The sequence below is a fragment of the Protopterus annectens genome, chromosome 4.part1 (assembly GCF_019279795.1).
Source record: "Protopterus annectens isolate FY-2018-M chromosome 4.part1, PAN1.0, whole genome shotgun sequence".
In the NCBI taxonomy this organism is placed as follows: Eukaryota; Metazoa; Chordata; order Ceratodontiformes; family Protopteridae; genus Protopterus; species Protopterus annectens.
Genome location: NC_056734.1, coordinates 999,224,653 through 999,249,490, shown reverse-complemented (window position 1 = coordinate 999,249,490; position 24,838 = coordinate 999,224,653). Strand labels below are relative to the sequence as shown.

Here is a 24,838-nt window from a genome sequence, read left to right as displayed (position 1 = left end):
GCCACGGCTGCACCAAAAGGTGATGATGGAGGAACGGGAACCAAACTTGTCGAGGCCAGTAAGGGGCAATGAGAATCAATTTGGCTCTCAAAGCGGTAGCTTTCTGGATCACCTGAGGGATCAGAGGAAAAGGAGGAAGGCATAAAGAAGTCCCTGGGGCCAATCCTGGGTCAGAGCGTCTCTGGGGGATGGCCTGATAGAGGAAGAGGCTGAAGAAGTCTGGACATTTGCTGTTTTGGGGAGTAGCAAAAGATCGCAACATGGGCGACCCCATTCCAGAAAAATCTCTTCCGCTATGGATTGCTTGAGAGACCACTCGTGAGGCATGAGAATAGCTCTGCTCAATCTGTCCGCTATAATGTTGGTTTTCCCAGGGATATGCGTTGCTACCAGAAACCGATGAGAGGAGATCGCCCATTGCCATAGTCTGAGCGCTTCTCGACACAAGGGGTAGGACTTGGTTCCGCCCTGTTTGTTGATATACCAAACTACAGACATGTTGTCTGTGTGGACTGCAATTGTCCCTACGGGAAGAAAGTCGTTGAGGGCTTGCAACGTTAAAAGCACTGCTCTCATCTCCAGGACATTTATGTGCAGATGGTACTCGAGCGGTTGCCACGTCCATGAACCATCCTGCCCTGATAATGACCCCCACCCGATCAGGGAGGCATCCGTGGTGACAGTGGCTATCGGGACGGAGGTACAAAGCACCTGCCTTGGTGAACCTGAGGCGATGTGATCCACCAAGCAAGATGTTCTTTGCATGTTTGTGTCACCAGAATCTGGTGACGCATTGGGAGTTGCTGGTATGACCACTGTGTGAACAGCATCCACTGAAGGAGGCGCATGTAGAATCGAGCCAGGGAAGAAGAGTGATGGCGCAGCCATAAGACCTAACACCTTTAGAACCATTCTGGCCTGTACCTTCTTGCTGGCCAGAATGATCCTGACATGAGTCTGAATGTCTGAAACTCTTTGTTCTGTAAGGGTAGCTGACATCCGAACAGTGTTTAAGTTTAGCCTATGAAGGTAATAGACTGGCAGGGCGATAAGGATGATTTTTCAGTAGTTGACTGAGATGCCCAAATGAGAACAAAGGTCTATTGTGTAATCCCTGGCTTGTATAAGCTGATGCCTGGTGGTGGCTGACAGGAGCCAGTCGTCGAGATACGGAAACACCTGGAATCCTTGACGTCTCAGGTGAGCCGTGACCACTGCCATGCATTTGGTGAACACTCTGGGGCTGTAGTGAGACCAAAGGGCAGGGCTCTGAACTGGAAATGACTGGACCCCAGCCAGCGGAGAAATCTCCTGGAGCGTCTGTGAATTTTGATGTGATAGTACGCATCCTGAAGATCTATTGAGCACATCCAGTTGTCCTTCTGTAAGAAGGGTAGAATTGACTGAAGAGTGACCATTCGAATCTTGTCTTCCTGACAGACTTGTTGAGTCTGCTGAGATCAATATTGGTCTCCAGTCTCCGTCTTTTGGGGACCAAAAGAACCTTGAGTAGATTCCGGGCTCTGAATGGTCTATAACTGGCTGAATGGCTCTTTTTTGCAGTAGTTTTGCGATCTCTAACTCTGCAATGTCCCTTAGACCGGGTGGTACATCTGGAAGGGAACTTGAGGGGAAGGACTTTCCTCGAAAGGAATTATGTAACCCTTGGATATGATCGACTGTACCCATCTGTCTTGAGTGAGGGAATGCCAGGCTTCTGGGTACAGTGATAATCTTCCCCCGACTGCCTCCAAGGAGGGACAGCCGGGCAACACCTCAGGGATGCTGAAAGGGCTTCTCAGGAAGAGACTCCCTGTTGCCCTGATTCTTGGGACCCCCTCTGCCTCTAGAGCGGCGTCTGTTGTTGTTACCCCCTTTGCCTCTAGGGGTAAACTGACCACGTGAATCCGGCGTGACTCCTTGAGATTTACGGAACCACATCTTCCCACCCTTCTGTCCTTTGGGATAAGGCCTAGAAGGGTGGAAAACGGACTCCAACAGCAGAAAGAGTCTTGCCGTCCTGCTCACACCTGGTCAAGGTTTCCTTCACCTGAGGGCCAAACAAAGCTGACCCATCAAAGGGAGAATTTGTGAAGGACGCCTTAAAGGGATCCAAAATCACATAGCCGCATCCAGGCTTGGCGTCTAAGAGCCACACCTGTGCCTGCAGCTCTACGCTCCATCAGCAGCATAAGATATTAGCCGCATGGAGGAGTTAGCAATGGAATTGAGGGTTCCTAGCTGCGAAGCAATCTTTTCTTGGGCCCCTGCAGCTGTAGGATCCTGAACTACTTCTCCCAGCTCCTTCAGGATATCTCTCTGGAGTCTGGTGAAGTGACAAAGATAATTCAGCGAGCATAGCAAAGGTTGCTGAGGAAAACATCCGCTTGCGTACCTATCCATGGTCCTAGAGTCCTTGTTAGGAGGATGGACAGGCACGGAAGGATCTGCAAGTTCCTTTTGGTGGCCGCAGCCACCACCATGGCATCAGCGGGACACCCTTGGTAAGGAATTGTTTGTCACTAGGGGCAGTTATAAATTTAGAAGGCCTCCTAGGGACTGGCTCTACAGAGTCAGGAGCTGTCCACGCCTTCGAGCTATAACCTGCATAAGGGGGTCGAAGGCGGAGACACCCAGGAGGTGGAGGGCCGAGATCCAAACGCCTCTAGGTATACTGACTCATCCTCAGAGGGATTGTTGGTGGGCCAGTTTCCCTCTGTTTCAGAAGTTCTAGGATGTCTGAGAAGGAGACATCCTCAGAGGGGATCTAGGGGATCCTCTGACTCATCAAAGTCAGTATCCAGTGACAGACTCAGGGAGTCTACATGCTTCCTCTTACAAGTCCTCTTCCTAGGAGGATCTCCCGAAACATCAGGAGAATCCTCGGAAGAGGGGAAATTCCCAATGGGGAAACCTGAGGCGGAGGATCTCTGGGTCCTGTAGCAAGAGAAGTGGCAGAGATGTCAACAGGTACAATAGAGGGAGGAGCCACAGGAAGAGGGTGCTGCCTGATACCAGTGGCCAGTACAATCTTTATCACCTCGAATGCTCCCCTCCCAGGCAGGTCCGAGAGACCCGCTCAAGAGCTAGGAACTCCGGGGCCACCGAAGGGAAGTCTCCGAGGCAGATGTCGGAGCCGAGCTCACCAAGGCCGAGGCTCCAAGGGGAAGAGCGGGTTGGGACAAGGGTCCGATGCCACACACCCCCTTGGAGGAGACCATGGAAGCCCGACCACCGAATCCCTCTAAGGAAGAGGAGATAAGAGTAGGGGCTGAAGGAACAGAAGGGGTATCCGTCCTCCAGCCGTAGCAGTAACCATGCCGAAGACTCCAACTCCAAGCTCTGAGGTAGAGTTGAAGGAGGAACTGTAACGGGGTGTGGACCAACAGTCGTCTGCTGAGACGGACTGTGTAGCATTTGGGCCAGTACCTGTGACTTGAGCAATCTACTGACCACTCTCTCTAGGTCATGGTCTGACAACCTGGATGACCTTGAAGATCGGCTCCGATGGCTCCGTTCGATAGAAGCGAGGCGAGGCGAAAGTATCGGCTCCAAGGAAGGGACCTCGACCTCTTCCTGGAATGGGTCATCGGAGCCGATATTACTGATCCTGTCGGCACCGATTTCGGAGCCGCAGAGCGCCTCGATGTATCGGCTCCAGCGGAGCCGATACAGCCACCAGTAACGGTGTCGGAGCCGATCGGAGCCGACACCGATGCCTGTGCCACATGGGTGTCGGAGCCGATCGGAGCCGACACCGATGCCGTGCGTGGGTGTCGGGCGGTCGGAACCGACACCACAGTGGTCAGCAGATTCAGCACCGATAGCCATCGGCCAAAGCTTAGTGGATCCAGAATCGGCTCCAGCGGAGCCGATCTCGACTCTATACAGTCGGAGCCGAGGCCACAGGCTTAGAAACAGAAGCCTGGGTCTTGGCAGATTTAGTTGATTTTGTGGGCCGACTTAGCCGGAGAGCCCTCCGCTAGAAGACCCTGAGAATCAACTTATTCCTTCTCTCCTGCAGGACTCTCTGGCTGAAGGAGTGACAAATAGCACAGGAGTCCTGCAGGTGAAGAGGGCCTAAACAGTACAGGCAAGAAGTGTGACCGTCTGTCAGAGACATCTTCTGACAGCACGAGTCACACTTCTTAAAACCTGAAACCCTCTCTTTAGACATGGTGCCTAACAAAACACACACACACCAGTCCAATTAATTAAACTAATACCAAAAGGGTATTTAGTAAAAATACCAACACACACACCCTAACAGGGGATGGGATAGGGAAAATAACTGACTAAAAATTAAAAGAGACAGGGATTTCTGTCAGAAAAGTTAAATTTAAAGTTAAACTATCAAAACAAAAAGTTTTTAACTAAAAGGGGCTTAAATGTCACAAATGTGAATTACTTACCAGGAGCTGGTAAAGAGAAGACCTCCCAAGCGAAGCGGCAAACGAGATCTGGGTACTTCCTGCCTTGCATCATGGGATATGGGGCTGCCTCGAGCTGGTAAAAGGAGTTCTCGAGCTAAAGCAAGTGCAGTGGAGCCGAGGGATCGGCTCGAACCCATCAAGCAAGAATGAAGGCGAGATTGACAACTTAACATGGAGGATTTTTCGTAGTTGATCAAAATTCCTAATTGAGTGCAGAGATTTAGGGTGTAATCCCTGGCTTGGAGAAGTTGATGCCTGGTGGTGGCTGAGAGGAGCCACTCGTCGAGATACGGAAACACCTGGAATCCTTGACGTCTCAGGTGAGCCGTGACCACTGCCATGCATTTGGTGAACACTCTGGGGGCTGTAGTGAGACCAAAGGGCAGGGCTCTGAATTGAAAATGACTGGACCCCAGCCAAAAGCGGAGAAACCTTCTGGAGCGTCTGTGGATTTTTATGTGATAGTACGCATCCTGAAGGTCTATTGAGCACATCCAGTTGTCTTTGCCCAAGAAGGGCAAAATCGATTGAAGTGTGACCATCCAAAATCTTGTCTTTTTCACAGACTTGTTGAGTCTGCTGAGGTCCAATATTGGTCTCCAATCTCCCGTCTTTTTGGGAACCAAAAAGAACCTTGAGTAGATTCCGGGATCTGAATGGTCTGTTGGAACTGGCTGAATGGCCCTTTTGTGTAGAAGCTTTGATACTTCTAATTTTGCGATTTCCCTTAGACCGGGTGGAACATCTGGAAGGGAATTTTTGTGAGTGAAGGGACTTTCCTCGAAAGGAATCTTGTAACCCTCGGATATGATCGACTGTACCCATTTGTCTTGTGAAAGGGAAAGCCAGGCTTCTGGGTACAGCGATAATCTTCCCCCGACTGCCTCCAAGGATGGACAGTCAGGCAATACCTCAGGGATGCTGGAAGGGCTTGTCAGAGAGAGGCTCTCTGCTTCCCTGGTTTTGCGGACCCCCTCTGCCCCTAGGGCGGCGTCTGTTATTACTACCCCCTCTGCCCCTAGGGGTAAACTGACCACGTGTGTCCGGCGTGACTCCTTGAGATTTACAGAACCACATCTTTCCGCCCTTCTGTCCTTTAGGGTAAGGCCTAGAAGGGATGGAAAAACGGACTCCTACAGCAGAAAGAGTCTTGCCGTCTTGCTCACACCTGGTCAACGTATCCTTCACCTGAGGACCAAACAATGTTGATCCATTGAAGGGAGAGTTTGTGAAGGACGCCTTAAAGGGATCTGCAAAATTACAGAGCCGCATCCAGGACTGACGTCTAAGAGCCACTCCTGTCCCTGCAGCTCTACTCGCTCCATCTGCTGCATACGAAATCAGCCGCATGGAGGAGTTGGCTATGGAGTTAAGGATTCCTAGCTGAGAAACAATCTTGTCCTGAGCCCCTGCAGCTGTAGGATCCTGTACTACTTCACCTAATTCTTTAAGGATGTCCCTTTGAAGTCTGGTGAAGTGACATAAATAATTCAGCGAACGCATGGCAAAGGTCGCTGAGGAAAACATCCGCTTACCATACCTGTCCATGGTCCTAGAAACCTTGTTAGGAGGATGGACTGGTATGGAAGGATCTGCAAGTTCCTTCTTGGTGGCGGCCGCCACCACCATGGCATCAACAGGGACACCTTTTGTAAGAAATTGTTTCTCAGAAGGGGCTGTAATAAATTTAGAAGGCCTCCTGGGAACTGGTTCTACGGAATCAGGAGATGCCCACGCCTTCCGAGCTATCACCTCCATGAGGGGGTCGAAAGGCGGAGACACCCAGGAGGTGGAGGGTCGAGATCCGAACGCCTCTAGGTATACCGACTCATCCTCGGAGGGATTAATGGAGGGCCAGTTTCCCCTCTGTTTTAGGAGTTCTAGGATGTCTGAAAAAGAGACATCCTCAGAGGGGGACCTTGGGGACCCCTCCGACTCATCTAAGTCGGTATCTGAAGTAGTAGACTCAGGGGAGTCTAGATGCTTCCTCTTACAGGTCCTCTTACGCGGAGGATCACCTGACGGATCAGGAGAATCCTCGGAAGAGGGGGTTCTTCCCAGTGGGGAAAACTGAGGCGGTGGATCTCTCGGTCCGGGAGTAAGAGTGTGGGAAGAGACATCTACAGGCACCGTGGAGGGAGGAGCTAAGGGGATAGACTGCTGACTGAGCACAGGGGCCAGCACACTCCTCATCACCTCAGGCTCCCTCCCAGGAGATCCGAGACCCGCTCGAAGAAACAGGGACTCCCAGGCCCACCGAAGGAAGGCTCTGAGGCAGATGTCGGGGCCGAGCTCACCAAGGCAGCCCGAGGGAAGAGCAGGGTCGGACAAGGGTCCGATGCCACTCACCCCCGTGGAGCAGACCAGGGAAGCCCAACCACCGGATCCCTCCAAGGAAGGTCTCGAGGAGGAGATAAGAGTAGAAGCTGAAGGAGCAGAAAGGGGAGGTATCTGCCCCGCAGCCATAGCAGTAACTATTCCCATAGACTCCGGCTCCGAGCTCTGGAGGAGAGTCGAAGGAGGAACTTGAAGAGGGTGTGGACTAATAGTCATCTGTTGAGACGGACTATGAAGCATTTGGGCTAGTGCCTGTGATTTTAACAATCTGCTTACCACTCTCTCCAAATCATGGTCTGAGAGCCTGGAAGACCTAGATGATCGGCTCCGATGGCTCCGCTCCGAAAGAAAGGAGAGGCCGGAGCCGACAGTATTGGCTCCAAAGAGGGAGACCTGGACCACTTCCTCGACGGAACCATCGGAGCCGAAGAACCCTCGGTTCCAGACGGAGCCGACAACTTCTCGGCTCCAAGTCTGGTCAAGGATGTATCGGCTCCAGCCGGAGTCGATACAGGCAAGGAAATAATGGTATCGGAGCCGGTCGGCGCCGATACCGAAGCCTTAGTCACATGGTGATCGGAGCCGGTCGGAGCCGACACCAATGTGGCAGTTAAAGTATCGGCACCGATAGCCATCGGTGCCGAAGATTTAGTTAAAATAAGATCAGCTCCAGCCGGAGCCGATCTCGACTCCAAAGGAGTCGGAGCCAAGGCCAGAGGCTTAGAAGCAGAAGCCTGGGCCTTGGAGGTCTTAGAGGGCTTGCCCGGGGAGCCCTCCGGTTTAAGAAGTCCTCTCAAGATTAATTTATTTCTCCTTTCCTGCAGGAGACTCTGGCTGAAAGAGTGACAGATAGCACAGGAGTCCTGCAGGTGGAGAGGTCCCAGGCAGTAGATACAAGAAGTGTGACCGTCTGTCAGAGACATCTTCTGACAGCACGAGTCACACTTCTTGAAGCCTGAGACCCTCTGTTCCTTGGACATAGTGAATACACACACACACCCAACTCACACAGTCCCAGACTCAGAAATTTTAAATTAAAAGGGGAAAATATAAAATATATAAGAGAAAAACTAGGAATGGGGTGTCTAACAATTGTAAAACAATTTACTTACCACGAGCTGGCAAAAGGAGTACCTCATCAGCGTAGCGGCAAACGAGATCTGGGTAATTACCGCCTTGCATCATGGGATATGAGGCTGCCTCAAGCTGGTAAAAGTGACTCTCGAGCTTAGCAAGTGCCGAGTCGGAGCCGAGGATCGGCTCCGAACCCATCAAGCAAGAATGAAGGCGAGATTGACAACTTAACATTCATGGTTTAGTACTGAAACGAGATTGTATGAAGCTGGATCGGATGGGCCTTTACCCTCTTTATGTATTACAACCACCACTTTCTTCCATGATGTTGGTACTTCTATCCCTCCTAAAATACTGTTAAACAAAACCTTCCAGATCTTTATCAGTTCTTTCCCACCTAGCTTCCAAACTTCCACAGGAATATCATCTATTCCTGGGGACTTTTCTGCGGACTGGTTATATATCAGCATTTGTATCTCATCTCCTCCCATTACAAATGTTAGTAATTAAGCCTCATCTACCTGTAATCTTGGCATATTTAATTCTTCCACAAACATTTCCTTTTGAATCTTTTCTTGATTTTCATACTTCTCTGCTTTATACAGACTTTCATAGAATTTCTGAAATATTTCTAATACCTCTATAGGATCTCTCATATTCCTTGTTGTAGGCTCCCCTAAGCTTTGAGACGGCCTTTTCTACTTTCTGTTGCCCGAGTCATTGTGCTAAAAGTTTTTTTGTGCTCTAGAGTTATCAAAAAACAATCTTTCTAAACTTGTGCATATTATCGAGGTAATCCCTTATTTTCTGTTTAGCATTCTGCAGTTGCTGCTCTTCTTGTTCTGTGAGATTCTCCCTATTCTGCAATACTTTAACATTTGCCAGTCCCTCTAAATAATACTCATTACTTCTTAACCATATCTCCCTTTCTTTTACTTCCAATCTATTTTTAAACTCCACTTTAATTTTATCCCACTCCCTAACTATATTTTCAGAAGAAATTGATATCTTCTCTGATAGTTTCTGAATAATTTCTACTACCCATTCCTTAAATTCCTCTATTTTCAACAGGTGAGAGAGTACCAGTGTTATTTTTATTTCATTCCCTTGTGTTTTTATTTTAGCTATTATTGGCATGGCATCTGAAGTAGTTATTAGATATATATCAAGACTTTCAATTAAATCCACATGTTCCTAGCCTAGCCCAGTTTTTTTTTTATCTTGGGAAGCAATACGTAAATTCACTCTGAACTCCTAGTAATGAATTCACATCTTCCATGCCAAATATTTTCATATTTTTTTCAAAAATATACCATCCTTTGCTATATTTCCCTTCTCGTCCCCCCAGAGATATCTTCAATGTTGCAAATCAAATTCTAGTCCCCACCTATAAGAATATTCCTTGCTGAAACCTATTATTTCTCCCAGAATTTTCTTAAGCTCCATTATAGCAATTTTAGGTAGAATATAAATACATACCAGTGTAATCCTTCTCCCTTGCCAGTAGTCCCTTAGTACAACAAATCTACCATTATCTTTTTTATCTTCTTCTATAACTACTGGAGCTCCTATTGCAATTAATAGGTACTCTTCTTTTCCTTTGTCCCAGGTATTCTCCACTGAATAACCATCTTGACAACCTTTCTTTATCAAATTCACATGTTCAGGTCTTTCAAACTGCGTCTCCTGTAGCACAGCTATTTGCACTTGACATTTTTAATGCAGTTCACTACTCTTTCTTTTTTGTATTTATCTGTGAGACCATTGACATTTAAAGACATTACGGAAAGCATCATTGTGTTAAAAAGTTATTATTCCCACCATTTCTGTGCAACATCTTTTTTGTTAAGTGTCTAATTCCAGCTTTTGTGTTCTGTACAAACACTGCTTGGCAGAGTGATCTTTTATACAATTGTTTTCTGTCATATCCATTTGACCCTATGGCATATTTTACAAAACATTTTTTTTTATTGAAAGCCCTTGGAAAAAAACACACCCCAATACCCCCTAAACCCTATTTACTTAGAACTAACATACAAAATTATGTATATCTTCAAATACAGAAGTTTTACCCTCCTAATGGGAACAAGTGCCCCAAACTGACAGCCACACTCATAGACTTGGGTTAACCTAAAATAAAGGTTATCCATGCTGAGACACATGGCACAGCCTGTGCTTCTTTTAAGTGCTGCCTGGTTTTGTCTTACCTTTACAGCTCTCCCAGCTGGGAACATAACTCAAATGCTTTCAAAAAACATCATCTCCTAGACATTTCAATTCATCAGATTTTCTCTGTGGAGACATGAGGACCACACAAAGAACTGCTACTAAGCATACATTTGCTAGAAAAAAAAAGCTTTTCAATATTCAGTGTTCTTTTTCATTTACTTGCTTTCTCTTAAAACTTGTTACTAGATCATGCTAAGGGCCTTAATCAAGTCATTCATCTTTGCAAGAATGAGAAAAAGTACATCCATTTCTCTTCTCCCATGCCCTTTTGATCAGACTTTTTTTTACACTGCAGTGCCTACATTTCTTAAAACTGAACAAAGACAAAGAGAGAAGGGAGAAAGAAAAAAAATGTGTTTTACTTAGAGTTAACTTTCTCCCTCCTCCAACCCTCTTCTGGTATTTTTCCTAACATTTATGCCATGAAGTATGGCATGTGATTTAGAGTCCTCTACAAGTTTAACCAAGTAAAAAAAAACCTCCAATATTTCTAGATTTTCTTGAAAAATATATTTTATTGTATAAAAAATATTTCCAGATTTTTTTTCCTGTCATGTTTCACAAATATATCTATTGCTTTGTAATCCCACATTTGTCACTTTCCAAGTTACTGGTTTTATTCCAGTTCATCTCCATTTCCTAAATCCTGTCTCTGCTTCATTTCCAGTGTACTCTTGATTCTTCTAAACTCTTGTGCTTTTTTTCCCCTTCTCTTAAGCATTTTACTTTGAAATGCTGGAAAAGGTTTCACTGGCACAGTCTCTCTCTGGTATTTATTATGAGAAGAACAAATAGTAAGAATCTCCATCTGTTTCACATCTCACTTTTTGCTGGACAAACTTTTGTATTTCAGCATGTACTGCATCAAAAAATGATTTTGTTCCTCCAGTCAAGAATATTTTGAAGACAGCTGGGTACAGCAGTTTGAATCTCACACCTGCTTCTCAACAGTCCCTGAACACTGGAATAAAGTTGCTCTTCTGCCTGGTGTACAGTGAGTAATCATTCTCTACAAACTCTGCTGTCTCCCACTTTTAGTGCTTTGTCCTTCTGCCACAGTTCTGTCAGAAAAAAACTCCTCCTGCTGGTAGGATTACATCCTTACTATTAAAGGTCTAGGTTGGTTTCTCATATCCAGGTTTGGAGCATACACACAATGTGCCCTTTCAAATAACTCCTGCTGTGGAATACCAGTCCAGTTTCTTATTTGTGCTTTCATACAATGAATACAGTTTGTTCCTTCCAGCTTGTCTGGTACAGCTGAAAATCTCAGGTATTCCCTATGCGCTCTGTCCTCTAATTCTATTATGTTTTGAAACAACTCCTCTTGAGCAGTCTCATATTCAGCAAGCCTTTTCTTTATTCTGACCTCTGATTTTTGCAGTTTTATTACCTCATCTTAATACCTGTTTAAAGTTTCTTCCATTTTTCCAGCCTTTTTATTTGAGTTGATATACTCTGTCAGTGTTTCACTGACTTCCTCTAGTTAAGTGGAAGTCATGTCTGAAGCTTGCACTGCTTTTTGCTGAACAGTTGTAGTACTTTGCCCAGTCAGTGTTTTTTCCAGACCTTTTGTAACTGATCTTATTTCAGTCATCTGTGTTTCTTTTTCCCTGGCATCCAGGCACTGCATGTCGTAGTCAGTTACAGAACTTTACCCAGAAATATACGTCCACTGGCCTTCTCTGCTGAGTTTATGTTTTCACACTAGGAGAGCTAGAATTAAGCTGTTAGTCAATGCGCAGTCATCTTGAAAGTCAATTTATTATACTCCTTGAGGATGAGAAACAAGTGGGGGGACTTTATTAAAATCTCACAACTATATCTGACTTTACAAAACATGCCCAGTTTTGCCTCATGTTTTTGCTCCATACCTCATAACATGTTTTATTTTCTGGTAAAAAAAACAAACTGAGCATTGTCCATCAATGACAGTTTTAGACTTCTGACTTGCAGAAAATCCACGCTGATGTACATTCTGCTGAGTGCCATGAAACATGATAAATGAAATCAAACATAGCAGGTCCGCATTTGCATTTGTTGTCAAAATGCAGTGCCAGTTTTTCACCCCTCTGGCTATTCAACATGTCAGAGTATACTTCAGTATACAAATACTGATTGCTGTGATTGACTGGGTTTATTCTTTGTATGTGTGGCATCTTCAGTGACAGAAAAGTTGATGGACAAAATACATCTGCTGTTAGCACCATAAAACATTTTTTTGTCTTGTCTATTCACCTTTTGCTCCTGATGTCCAATATACTTGACAGAATGGCCCGATTCTGAGTGTCATATTTTAGCTCTGTTCATTGGAACGTGTGGTTTTCCAGGAAAGTGTTTAGGATTACAGTGAGGAAATAATGAGACATATTAAGAGTTTCACACAACATCTTTCAAAAAATGAATGCTAATGCAACAGGTGCTTTTCTATCAACTTTTTAAGCATATAACAGAAATATTTAAGATCCATCCTCAATATTTTGATGTTCATTTCCCATTATTTTTGGCTTTGTTCCTCATTCGTGTGCCAACAGATCAATAGTTATATTTCTTGAGTAAGGCCCTGTGTCACTATTTTAATTTTAAAGCAGAACAAAAAGATTGGGTGCACACAAATGTGTTTACTTTTCGATAATTACTTTTACTTGTTGTTGTTGTTGTGTCTTTCGGCTTAGGGGTCACCACAGCGGAACTCCAGTCCGCTAAAGTTTGGTAGTGGATTTTTACGTGCCGAGTTACCAGCCCTGACACACAACCTTCAACGAAGGCATGCCCATTCATGCATGCCTCCACACAGAAGGCGCACTAGCTGAGAATCGAACGCGACAACGCTACCGCAGCACCACTACCGTGGGTCTCGATAATTACTTTTACTAAACTGCTGGTGGGAGACTGAATATTCCATAATTCATTGATTGGTGTTGTAGGTGTACTGTGCATGTGCTTTCCTAAATGCATATTATTTGAGAGAGCACTACTTTAGATTTTACTACAACTGTGTGCATGTTTGTCTGTGCCAATTTAAAGTAATTATTGAAAAGTAATCTGGTTTATTTGTGGATGGTTGAATTTGTGTATAATTCATTGATCGGTGAGCGTGTGTTGGTAAGTGTACCGTGCATATGTTTATCTATTCCACATATTATTTGAAAGAGAATTTTTACTTTTCCCGACAATTGATTGCTTCTTTGTGAGAGTTATTTGCAAAGTGAGTTTTTGAAGTACTGTCATTACCACTTTGGTAAGTCATTCTGACTTTGCATGCATTTCTGGGGTGGTGCATGGGTCAGAACTGTTGTGTATACCCTCAATGATTTGGTGGAGGGGGAAGTTTGAGAATGAAAATCATGTCTTTGCCTACAACTGTGATATAGTTATTGATTTTGTTTTGCCTACACTGATATTAAGCTGTTCTGCCTGCACTGAAACAGTTATGGAATTATCAAATGGCATCATAGTTCAATTCTTTACCCTACTGTGATCTGCAGTTTTTGGGCTACAGTGAAACAGTAACTGAATTATCACATGGTGGTTTGGTTAACTGTCTTCTTACTGTGATCTTAACTTTTTTTTTTTTTTTGTCCTGCAATAATCTTTCATTTTTTCTGCCTTCACTGACATGTGGTGGACTGTACAAGTCAGTTTTTTGACCTCCAAGTATCTTGCAATGATCACCAGAAAATGTAATGCATTTCTGGGGTTGCAGTCATGCTGCAAACCTACTAAACTACAAAAGATTACATATCCATTAATATAGAACGCTGTCCTCATCCATGCTTACCTCCCCCATTGTTGGGAGTTTTAGTTAAACTGCTGTTGAAATGCAGTACTGTGGAATTATCTCATGTTCACAATCAAGCAACAACATACTCGTCTTTTTTTTTTTTTTTTTTTGGCAGAAGTATATAATCACCAATATGACTGACTGTGGGACAGCAGTGAGGCTGCAGTTTGTGTGTGTGTGTGTGTGTGTGTGTGTGTGTGTGTGTGTGTGTGTGTGTGTGTGTGTGTGTGTGTGTGTGTGTGTGTGTGTGTGTGTGTGTGTCGGTATGCAAGATTTTGTTAGTGAGTTGGCAGTTGGTACTCTAAAGGGCCCTTATGAGGTTAATTCTGAAATACTTTGTGCAACTTTTCAAAAAAATGTTACTTCAGAAAGCTTTGGAGAGAGATTTAGGGATGGAGGGGAAGTTGGTTAACTTGCCTTACATCTCTCTTGGCTATCCTTTACCCACAGATGCTCATCACAACACTGTCCCCTTCTAAGAAAAGGACTGACAGTGAAGGTTGTGTTTTCAAAAGTTCATGGTCAGAGGACTACTTTGTCAGTGAACAGTATGGTACCATTTTGTGTTTAATTTGTGAAGAAACTATCTTGTACTCCTTGGGCGCAGCTGTAAAACACCATTTCACTACAAATCATGGAGCTAAATTTGACATCATTACTGGACAACTGGCAGTGATGACTGAAAGTAAAAGCCCTGAAACATAGTTATTAGCTACTAGCAGTTATTTTTAAAGTATTAAACCAGGCTACCGAAATAACAATAAAAGTCAGACAGCAGAACTGATAACAAAGAGAGAAGCCATTGTGCCTTAGAATATTTACAGATACAGCCTTTCCAAATAAAAAGAGAACAGTGGGAAAAGTGAGCCTTTCACTTCAGGCCATTGCAAGATTAGTGAAGTACCTGTCCTCAAACAAAAACACTTGTCATTTTTTTTCATATTTGCACTCCAATGTACAGATTTTAGGGGAGATTGCTCAACTGGTCACATTTGTTTAAGCAGTTACCAAATCTTTTGATGTGCCAGAAGAGTTTTTATTTTTTTATTTATTTATTTAACATTTGTTGACCGGGAAAGTCCGACTAGGTTCCACAGATCCTGTTTTCAGCGGAGGCCCGGGGAGAAACACTCCAGAAGAGTTGCTAGACATTTGAGCAATGAAGAGCATTACAACAGAAAAGGACAATTTCGATAAAGTCAAACAGGTGTTGGAGAAAATTAATTTGAGTAAATGAAAACTCTGGAGTCACAACTGATGGGACTCCCTCCATGACAAAGAAGCAAAGCGGATTTGTAGCTTTAATGAAAGTACCATAGGACACAACAATACATGTGCCAAAACACCTGAAATGAGAGAGGTCATGGAAAAGGTCACTACAAATGTTAACTTTATAAGACTAAGAAAGACTTTTAAACTGCATATGCTTCACACCTCTTGAAGAAGCTGGGCCACTGCATGATGATGTGAATTACAGCTGTTAAGTGGTTGAGCATGGCAGCAACACTAGGCAAATTTTAGTCATTGCACGAGAAAATAAAATCCTTCATGACCAGCAAAGGTAAAGATGTCAAATTCTGGGAAGATGATCTATGGCTGAATGACTTGGCATTTCTTGTAGACATCACCAAAGGTGTTAGCAGACAAATATGAAACTACAGGGAAGGCATCAATTAGACTGTATGAATGGGTAATTGCATTCATTCAAAAGTTGAAACTGCTGCAGATGCATATGTTCAGGCAGAAAGTATTTCATTTCACAACACTAAGCACAAGAATTGTTGATTGAGGGAATTATACAAAATACTGCTAGTCAAGTGCATGCTTGTAGACTTCCAAAAATAAATCACTGTGATGAACATCCTTGCAGACCCATTTGCAGTTGTTCTTTATACTGCTTCTGACACCATGCATTTAGAATTCTTTGAGCTTCACAACGACTTGGAGAAAGCATTCACAAAAAAACAGTTTCTTGTTTTCCTACAGTCATGTTTCTATTGAAATGCATCCAAGTCTAAGTCAAAATGCTGAGATTTCCTGCACTCTTTGGCAGCATATATTACTGTGAGCAACTCTTCTCCAGAAAAGCTAGATTAGTTATCACAGATGTAGACTACTTCCCATTGCCACTTCAATAGCTGGTTAGACATTTTGGCTAAGAATAAACAATATCAGACATTAACTGTAATTTTGCAACGCACATGACAATTGGGCAAACAACTGTTCTTCATGGTCTGTATTTTGATACAGGTCATTACAGGTTTGTTGATAAAATTGCACCTGGATTTCCACAGTTATGGTGCTGTTACTTGCAACATACTTTCTTATTTGCACCATTACGTTTGTACTTTAATAGCAAGGGCACTTTAATAATCTCATCTTGTTCTCCCTTCGTCTTACACAGTGTCACCCCTCCCACTTGAACATATTAGTCTTTCAACCTCTGCCTTCCCTCAATGTTTTTATCACATTCCATCTAATGTCCTCCCTATTGCCTTCTCCTCTGCCTGCTCCAGTTTACTCTTTCTTGCCTAACTACCTAGCCACTACAATCTCTTGCACCTATAATTTATCATGAACCACACATTCTCATACAGACCCCACATTCTCTGATACGCCAAAGCTACTTCAGCCAAAGATCTTTACCACCTTCTCAGCATGTATCAGATGACACCCCCCTTTCTGGTTCACTGTGCACTACTATTTATATGTTCCACTTTTGGATCCCTCCTTTTCATTAAGTACTGATAAAAAAAACTTCTAACATATGAAGCATCTGTACAGTAGCAGAAAAAACTGGGAACAGATTTGTTTTGACAATGCAGACAGTTTCTTTATGCAGCCACAATCCCCACTGTGGAAATGAGTTGCTGACTGTCTCTTGTAACGCTGCACTTCTCACCTGATAAACAGCATATAGTCAGGGGATTTCCTAAAAGGCTGCTGTAGGCCAAAGTGCTCCTGCGCTGTACTCCTTCAGCAAGAGGCACGTATCTGGATCCAGGAAGGCTTGTCAAGCTCTGGCTTTTCGTCAGCGAAGGGGACTCACACTTCTTAGCAAACTGAAACAAATGTTAAGATCATTAGTTTTGGCAACTTTCTTCCATACTCTTAAACCAAGTCAGCATTGCCAATGTACTAAACATCAACATTTATCCACACATTTAGTTTGTAAAAGTGCCACTGTCTGACTCCAGCAGGTAATACCTATACTCTAAAAACTAAGTACAAATATTCGGAGTCGGACAAATAGCACAGCAATAAGGTCATGCAAGCCGCAACCTAGATTTGATAAGCAGTTTGGGAGTAAGATGGTCCAGCCAAAAAAGGGGGGAAAAGAACAGCAGATGCCAGCAACTTCACAAAAGGAAAAAGGACCAGTTGATACAGCAGAATGCCTTCACAGCAGTAAAATATAGATGACTCTACGGGATCTAGGGATGGGTTAGGATGTATAACTCTGAAGTTTCACACATTACAATGGTGTTACTTCTCAGTGTTCCCAACTCTTGCCACCCTCAAACTGCAAAATGGTAAGAAAGAGAAGGCATACATGTGTGAATGCCTGCCTGATGCCAAATGTCTAGCATTAATTAATCAAAAAAAAAAAAAAAATCGGAGACCCTCATGAAAATAAACAGACACTCAAGAAAACGCAAGGAAATCCACATCCACCACAGTCCAGCTGTAGAAACACAGAGCAAACCTGTAAAGAACAAATTCAGACAGTGGTTAAATGTTTCCTGGGTAACTGTAAGGTTAAAGGGAGGCAGGAATAAGTCAAGTTGGCAGGAGAAAGTAAAGGTAAAGTTTTGAATTTGTTCTTTGCAGGCTCCCTCTGTTTTTCTGCAGCTGGACTGTGATAGATATGGATGTCCTCATGTTTTTCTTGGTTGAATATCTGACACCAGTTTAATAGCCAAAAAAAAAAAAAAAAACTCCAAAAAGGAGCACGATGTTGAATTTGCAAAAGGAAATTTCAAAACAGCCATGTTCTTCAGAAGGCTCAAGTAATACTCCAAAAACAGTATTACCTAGAGTATTACACTTACTACTTCAGAAGCTCATTTTGAGGAAAACATTAGTATAGATGTGTAAGTAAGTAAACTTACCATAACAGTAGATGTTCAAATGATCACTGTTGTAAGTAGCCTTAGCTATAAGGGTTATATACTGCCAAGGATATAACAGCCAGCTTCCAAAGCTTTAAGGCACGCACTACAAGCCTAAACTCAGCTTGAGCTGAGCTGACTTAAAAGAGAGGTTTTGGTGCAAAGCTCTTAAGAGCCTTTTTTTTTTTAACGCATCTTTACTGAATTATCATTTGTGACACAGGGAAATTTACATGTATACAAAAGTAATCAAACTGTATTAGGTACTTAACGTATTATCGCAACCAGATTTTTGCCGTTGTGAAATTTGCATACTGGAATGAAAACGACTGCAACAAACAAAGTACAGTGTTATTTTACATCATTACTAATAAAGAATAACCTTAGATTACATTCAGGAAGGGAAAACATTTATACAAATCTTCCTGTTTGTCGTGCATTACACATGCAGGCTTCAAATCTCGCATACTGTTAAAAGTTGTTCTGCACCTTTTCTTTTAAGAAAAAAGAAAGCCAACATGAAATAATGCTGGTTTAACTGCATGAATTATATTCTTATGCAGTGAAAAACATTTGCTGAACCTTTCTGGCCATATTTCCACACGTTTAATTTAAACAGAAAAACTAGTGACACCTTTACAAACACTTGTTGCCGATAATAAGAACGCGATTCCAATTTTTTCGAGTCCTGCCTGCCGTGTCTCACTTTGCCGGTATCCATCATCTGATGTGGGTGAGTTCAAAGGGGTAAAGCTTTCTGGACAAGTAAGGAAATGAATTAAGTGCTTGTGTACTCTAAAATTGTAAGCGTTATTTGCTTTTGTGACTTATTTTAATATACTAGGACTTTCAGGTGTGTCCTGTCTTGGTACAGTTTATTTCAGATTAGGGACAAATGCCTGTCAGACTGCCGGCTAAAATCATTCTGATGAATGAAATTAAACTTGACTACTGGCCATGAACATTCAGACGGCATACTACAGATTAATTTACCTTGTCTGTGCTTGTAATTAGGAAGGCAGGATCTGTCATGCACTGAAGAGTGTGGAGTTCATGGGCAAAGTGAGACACGGCAGGCAGGACTCGAAAAAATTGGCAGTTATTCCTCTCCCTGCCTCATCGCATGTGTGCCACACTATTATTTACTTGTTTACACTCCAGTTTCCAACTTAATAAACCTGTTTTGTCAATAACATTATGAATTTCACAACGGCAAAAATCTGGTTGCGATAATACATAAGTACCCTGTATTAACATATTAACATTTACAAGCATTATACTTCACATATATTGCTATACATTACATAAATTATTCAATTCCTGCCCCTCCTTTTTTTAACCAAGAAATAGCTTTATTCAATTATCAGTTACGACATAAGCAATCTTACACTCATATAAATGAAAACAAACCACACACAGACACAATCCTAGTTGCAAGCATTTTACATCACAAACATCGTACATCACTTATGATCTAACCAATCATTTTCAGTCAAACATTACATTGCTCATTTAAGTCCTGCCCTCTTTTAAACCTCATTCCTCCCCTGTATGTATTTGTTCCCACAACTCCCATTTTTTGCCCTTAAGGGCTTTCATACCAAGACAGAGAGGGAGACTGTGCCCTGCAAGCCCAATACTAGGAACAAGAGAAAAATAAACATTCACACCCTAGCATAAACAGCATGGTAGAAAACAAGGGGAAGAAGGGAGGGAGCTGTTACTGCAGCAGTGATCATTCAAACATCTACTATTATGCTAAGTTTACTTCCACGACAGTATGTTCATCATATTGACCACTGCTGAAGTAGCCTTAGCTGTATGAGTAGATTAGCCTAGCTTTCTACATTTGGGGGGTGGAAGGAGGAGAGTCCAGGAGCCCCTGGAAAATGGTCTTTGCAAAGCCTGATGCAGGGCTAGAGAAGGAATCAAAGCATATGTACAGTGGACCAAGTTGCTGCTTCTAGAATACTTCTAGAATCCAACCCTTTCCAAACAGCCATAGAAGAAGTCAAGACACTGGTACAGTGGGCCTTGACCCTGCCTGGAATAGTTTTGTTGTGGTGAGTATAACAAAAGGTAACAGTCTTAAAGAATAGTTTGGAAATAGTCTGTCTTGATGCAGGCTGTCCCTTCCTCTTACCTTCACAAGAAACATAGATGGTAGTACCCAAGCTGTCTGTGGACATTCAAGGTATGGAGAATCCTTTCTCTGTCCTTTTTAGGTTCTGGAAAGAAAATTGAGAAATGGATACTTTGGCTTAAAGTAAATTCAGACAACACTTTGAGAACTAATCCTTCTTTAATACCTAAAGAAGCACGGTCTGTCTGTAAAATAAGATAGGGTTGACTCAATAAGGAATTGCAACAAAATTCCTGCTTTTATGTATACATTCTGTATATATTACTGTAATACTGTATCTACTTTTGTACCAATTAATGTTTAATATTTTCTGTATCTATGTTCTTGTTGAAGCTTTTCTCCATAGGCCTCCACTGAAAATGGGCTCTTTTAGGCCCAGTGGACTTTCCCAGTAAGCAAATTTATAAATAAATAAAATAAACCCAAATACCCTTCTTGCAGATGACAGAGCAATCAGTAAAACTGTTTTGCATGTTAAGAACTTCAAATCAACCAGGCTAGCTGATTCAAATGGAAGAAGTGTTAGATTCTCTAACACATAATTAAGATCCAAAGGAGGGGCTACCTGTTTTCTTGGAGGCCTCCTTTGCAAAACTCATTTCAGAAATATTTTAACATGAGAATGCACTGAAAGAGGAGGGTCCATGAGAACACATGCTGAAATGGCCAGTAAATGAACCTTGACAGAGAAGTCAGAAAGGCCACATGATAGTAACTCACCCAAATATTGTAAAACCAGAGAACAATTAGCCTTAAATGGGTGCTAGTTATGTTGCTGGCACCACCGAGAAAACCTTTTCCATTTGGTATTACATGATTTTCTAGTTTCAGGCTTTCTTGTCTCCTTTAGTACTTGCTGCACATCCTCAATAAACAGGGGCCTAAAGGAAATTAAGACCCTATCATCCAGGCAATCAGTTGTATTTACTTGGGTTGGGATGCATCAAACATTCCTGATCTTGTGCGAGTAGATCCATTCTGTGAGGAAGCTTGTGTAAAAGTCTTGGGCCATTCCCAAAATAAGGAAGAACCATGGTAACTTGGGCCAAAAGGGAGTCACCACAAAGTATCCTGTCCAAAGAAAAGAAAAGGCATGTGCCTCTTCCATGCCTTCTTGAATGAAGCCAGGGAGGAAGGAGAATCTTGACAACTGATTGTTCAGAGAGGAGGCAAATAGGTCTATTAGAAGAACTCCCCATAAATGGATCAAACCTTGGGAGACCCTTTAGTTTCCATTCTTGAGGGTCAGCCTTTGTCTTGCTCAGCTTGTCTGCCAGACAATTTTACTCTGATAGAATGTAAGATGCTTGTAGAGTGAGACTGTGCTGTGAAGGGGTGGGTTTGGCATAATAGTGACTGTCTTCACCTCATAAACAAATGGTACAGGGTTTGATTTGGACCTCAGGTTATTGGTTAGCCTTAAAATGGTCCTTCAGGAAAGTTAACCTTTTATTCACCAATGAACCTATATCCCAAGCTAACACAGCTAGTCTGCAAAAGGGGCGTGAACTGGCAGCCCCTTGCTTGATGATGTACCACATGACTGTGGTATTGTCTGTAACAACTTGAAGAGGTCTCAGGGACCAAAGATGATTCAGAGTTAAGCACATTTATCTGGACAAGCATCTCTTACATTTATGTCCTTGGTGTCACACACACCTTACACTTTTATCCATCATGACACTGCTCCCTAGGCAAAATCTGAGGCGTGTGTGATTTTTTTTGGAGCAAGGAGGGAGAAGGGGAGAACTGGATTTAGGCAAATTTCCTGTCTCCACCAAATTAGTTCTCTTCTGACAAACCCCAATACTGAGACTTAAGACAAATATGTTGGTGCTGGAAACAGACTTTAGATACCATTGTATCTTTCTCTTGTAGAGTATTGCCAGGGATATCATGAAAATCACAGACCCCCATGAGACACAAAATCTTGAGGTAGTCCCTGTTTCCAAAATACTTTGAGGCAAAACTGTACCGACGTTTAATAGTCTTTTTCTTCTTCTTTCGGCTTTTCCCGGTTAGGGGTCGCCACAGCGGATCACCTGTCCGCTCATGATTGGCAGTGGAATTTTACAGTGTCGAGTTGCCAGCCGGGTGCCCAACCTTCCACAGAAGGCATACATGCACACACTCACACCTAGAGCCAATTTGGAGTGTCCAATCCACCTACAGCATGTCTTTGGGAGGGAGGAAACCGGAGTACCCGGAGGAAATGCAAGCGACCACAGGGAGGACATGCAGACTCCACACAGAAGGCACCCCAGCCGAGGATCGAACCAGAGAACCTCTTGCTGTGAGGCAGCAACGCTAACCGCTGCACCACTGCGGCCGCCACAAAACCGACAGCCAGGAACATTGTGATCAGGGCCTAGGCAAGGAATACAGTATAAATGGAAATCCTTATGAGGTATTTTGCTTCTCACAAGAAATACAATTATTAACTTTTTCTGACATCGGTACGGAGCAAGAAAAAAAGTTACCCCAACGGGGTACTTAGCTTTAGTGAAGACTTCGGTTCTAAAACTCAAATTCGAATATTTCAGGCGTCTGCCAACCAGCACTTGCTAAATGCTTCTGCTTCGGGCACCACGCGGCAAGAAAGACTAAAGAAAATGGCGTCAGCTGCTTGTTTTATACCCCTGACGACCTGACGTCATGGAAGAGGAGACAACAACCAACGCAGGACCCAAGACTTTGGCATTCAGGCCGACTGAGGGCAACCTGCCAGCAGATTACCCAAATGTAATGACTGCAACAGTGAAACACGAAGAACATCATGAAAATCACAAACCCCCATAAAACACAAAATCTTGAGGTATTCCCTAGAAGTGACCAAAGTCTGAGTGGAAAATCTTAGGAATACATCTAGATATAGGTCTGTCTTTTTTGTATGGAAGAAATGTCCTTTAAACCGAACTGTCTAGCTGACACCCCAGGAAAACAATCCTGGGTGACAAGGTCAAATAAAGAATTCTGAATGTTCTTTTGGAACCCCAGCTTGTATAAGATATCTCACACTGAGATGAGAGGTTCTTGACACTTTGAAAAAGATTCAGCAAAGATGAGCAAGTTGTCTACATATGGAAAAATGTGGACAATGCCTGCAATGAGCTGCAACTGGAGCTAGACACTTTGTGAACACTTAGTGCAGTGGATAGTTCAAATGATAATGCAAGAAACTGATAATATAATCCAGACACACAAAACCTTAAGAAACACTTAAGTCTGGATGAATAGGGATGTGACAATATGCATCTTTTAAATTTAGTGTTACCAGGAAACTAGAATGAAGAAGAAGAGGTAACAGATTGTGAAATTACATTTTGAATTTGGGCATTATCACAAACATGTTTAGGAAAGAAAGAGCCAGAACTGGTCTCCAAGTGTTTTCCTTTCTTTGACACTAAAAATATCCTTAAATACATATTAAAAAAAAAAATCCCCATCTGGGAAGGAGGAACTGAATTTATCACTTCCTGGGACCTGGGACAGCATGTAATGAAGGACAGGTGGAAATAAAACAGTATGGTCTGGCAGATGAGGAATTACCACCTGGAAAGGAGGAACTCACTCCCATTGTCATCTGTAACTTTAACAAATGATCTTCAAAACCCATTTATCTGAGACTATCTGTTCCCGAAGAGGAAAGTGGAGATTCAGACTTTCTGGAAGGGAAAGGGGCTATTAGGGGAGAGACAAGGTCCCTTGAATAGTCATACTGACTTGTTGGACTGTCACTGGTTTGGGAGGGGTTCCTATATTCATTTTGGAAACCCCTTGTCATTTCTTCTTAAATGCCTGTTTACCTGCATTTTGTTGAGACTATTTTTTTTTTGCCAAAGCTGGATGAGGAGTTACAGGATCCCTTGGAAAATTTGGAAAAGATGGGCTGAAAAATCTTAAGAGATTCCCTGCATCAGCTTACCCTTTTCATTCCACTTTCTGATCACCTTTGCAGCAGAGGAACCAAAAACGATCTCTAGCCAAAGGAGAATCAATATTATTTTTACATCTAAGAGGTTATGGGAACACAGCTAGACAAACCTCCTAAAAAGAGTACCAGTGACAAAAGCCCTGGGCAGAAGTATTAAGCGACTCACAAACACACTAAACAAAGTGAAGTGACTTGTACAACTGAAGAAACTAAAGAAGAAACTAAATTAATTAAAACAGATTTTTCCTCATAAGAAGAAAATGCAGAAAAAAACACTTCTCATACTTTCACAATTAGAACAAACATAAAGCCTCACAATTCAAATTTCTGTAAATCAAAGTTGCAGAAGGATACACTTTTTCCCCTGACACTTATCAATAATCTTCCCATCGTTACCAGAAAGAGTAGGAATGGAATTAACTAAAGAACTGTGAACCAAAACCAACTAAAAAACAGATGAAGATCAGGACTTTCAGAGACCACCAGGAGACAATACTTTTTAGCGCTTTCTTTCACGTTTATTACAGTGAACTTCTTCAGAAAAAGAAGAGACTTCCCACACTCTTCTTTTATAAATACAATGAAGGAAATGATGTCATTAGATTAATTAACCACCTTGAGTCATTAGACCTTGTATACATTAATATATAAAAAATCTTTATATATATATATATATATATAATATAAATTTATCTTCCTGAATCCATATTCATTGAATATAAAAAAGTTTTTAAATCTGTTTTGTCTCTTTGTAAAATACTTGTGTATATGTGTATGTATATCTACATGGTT

General features: G+C 42.7%; 1 protein-coding gene across 7 annotated transcripts in view; it reads right to left on the bottom strand.

The window, feature by feature from the left end:
- RUBCN (rubicon autophagy regulator) overlaps positions 1–24,838 on the bottom strand; it is a 2,564,006-nt gene that overhangs the window by 2,133,014 nt on the left and 406,154 nt on the right. For all 7 annotated transcript variants that reach the window (XM_044070705.1, XM_044070707.1, XM_044070708.1 and 4 more), the window contains exon 6: positions 16,760–16,919. In XM_044070705.1, the coding sequence (XP_043926640.1) occupies positions 16,760–16,919 (160 nt within the window). The remainder of the gene's footprint in view (positions 1–16,759; positions 16,920–24,838) is intronic.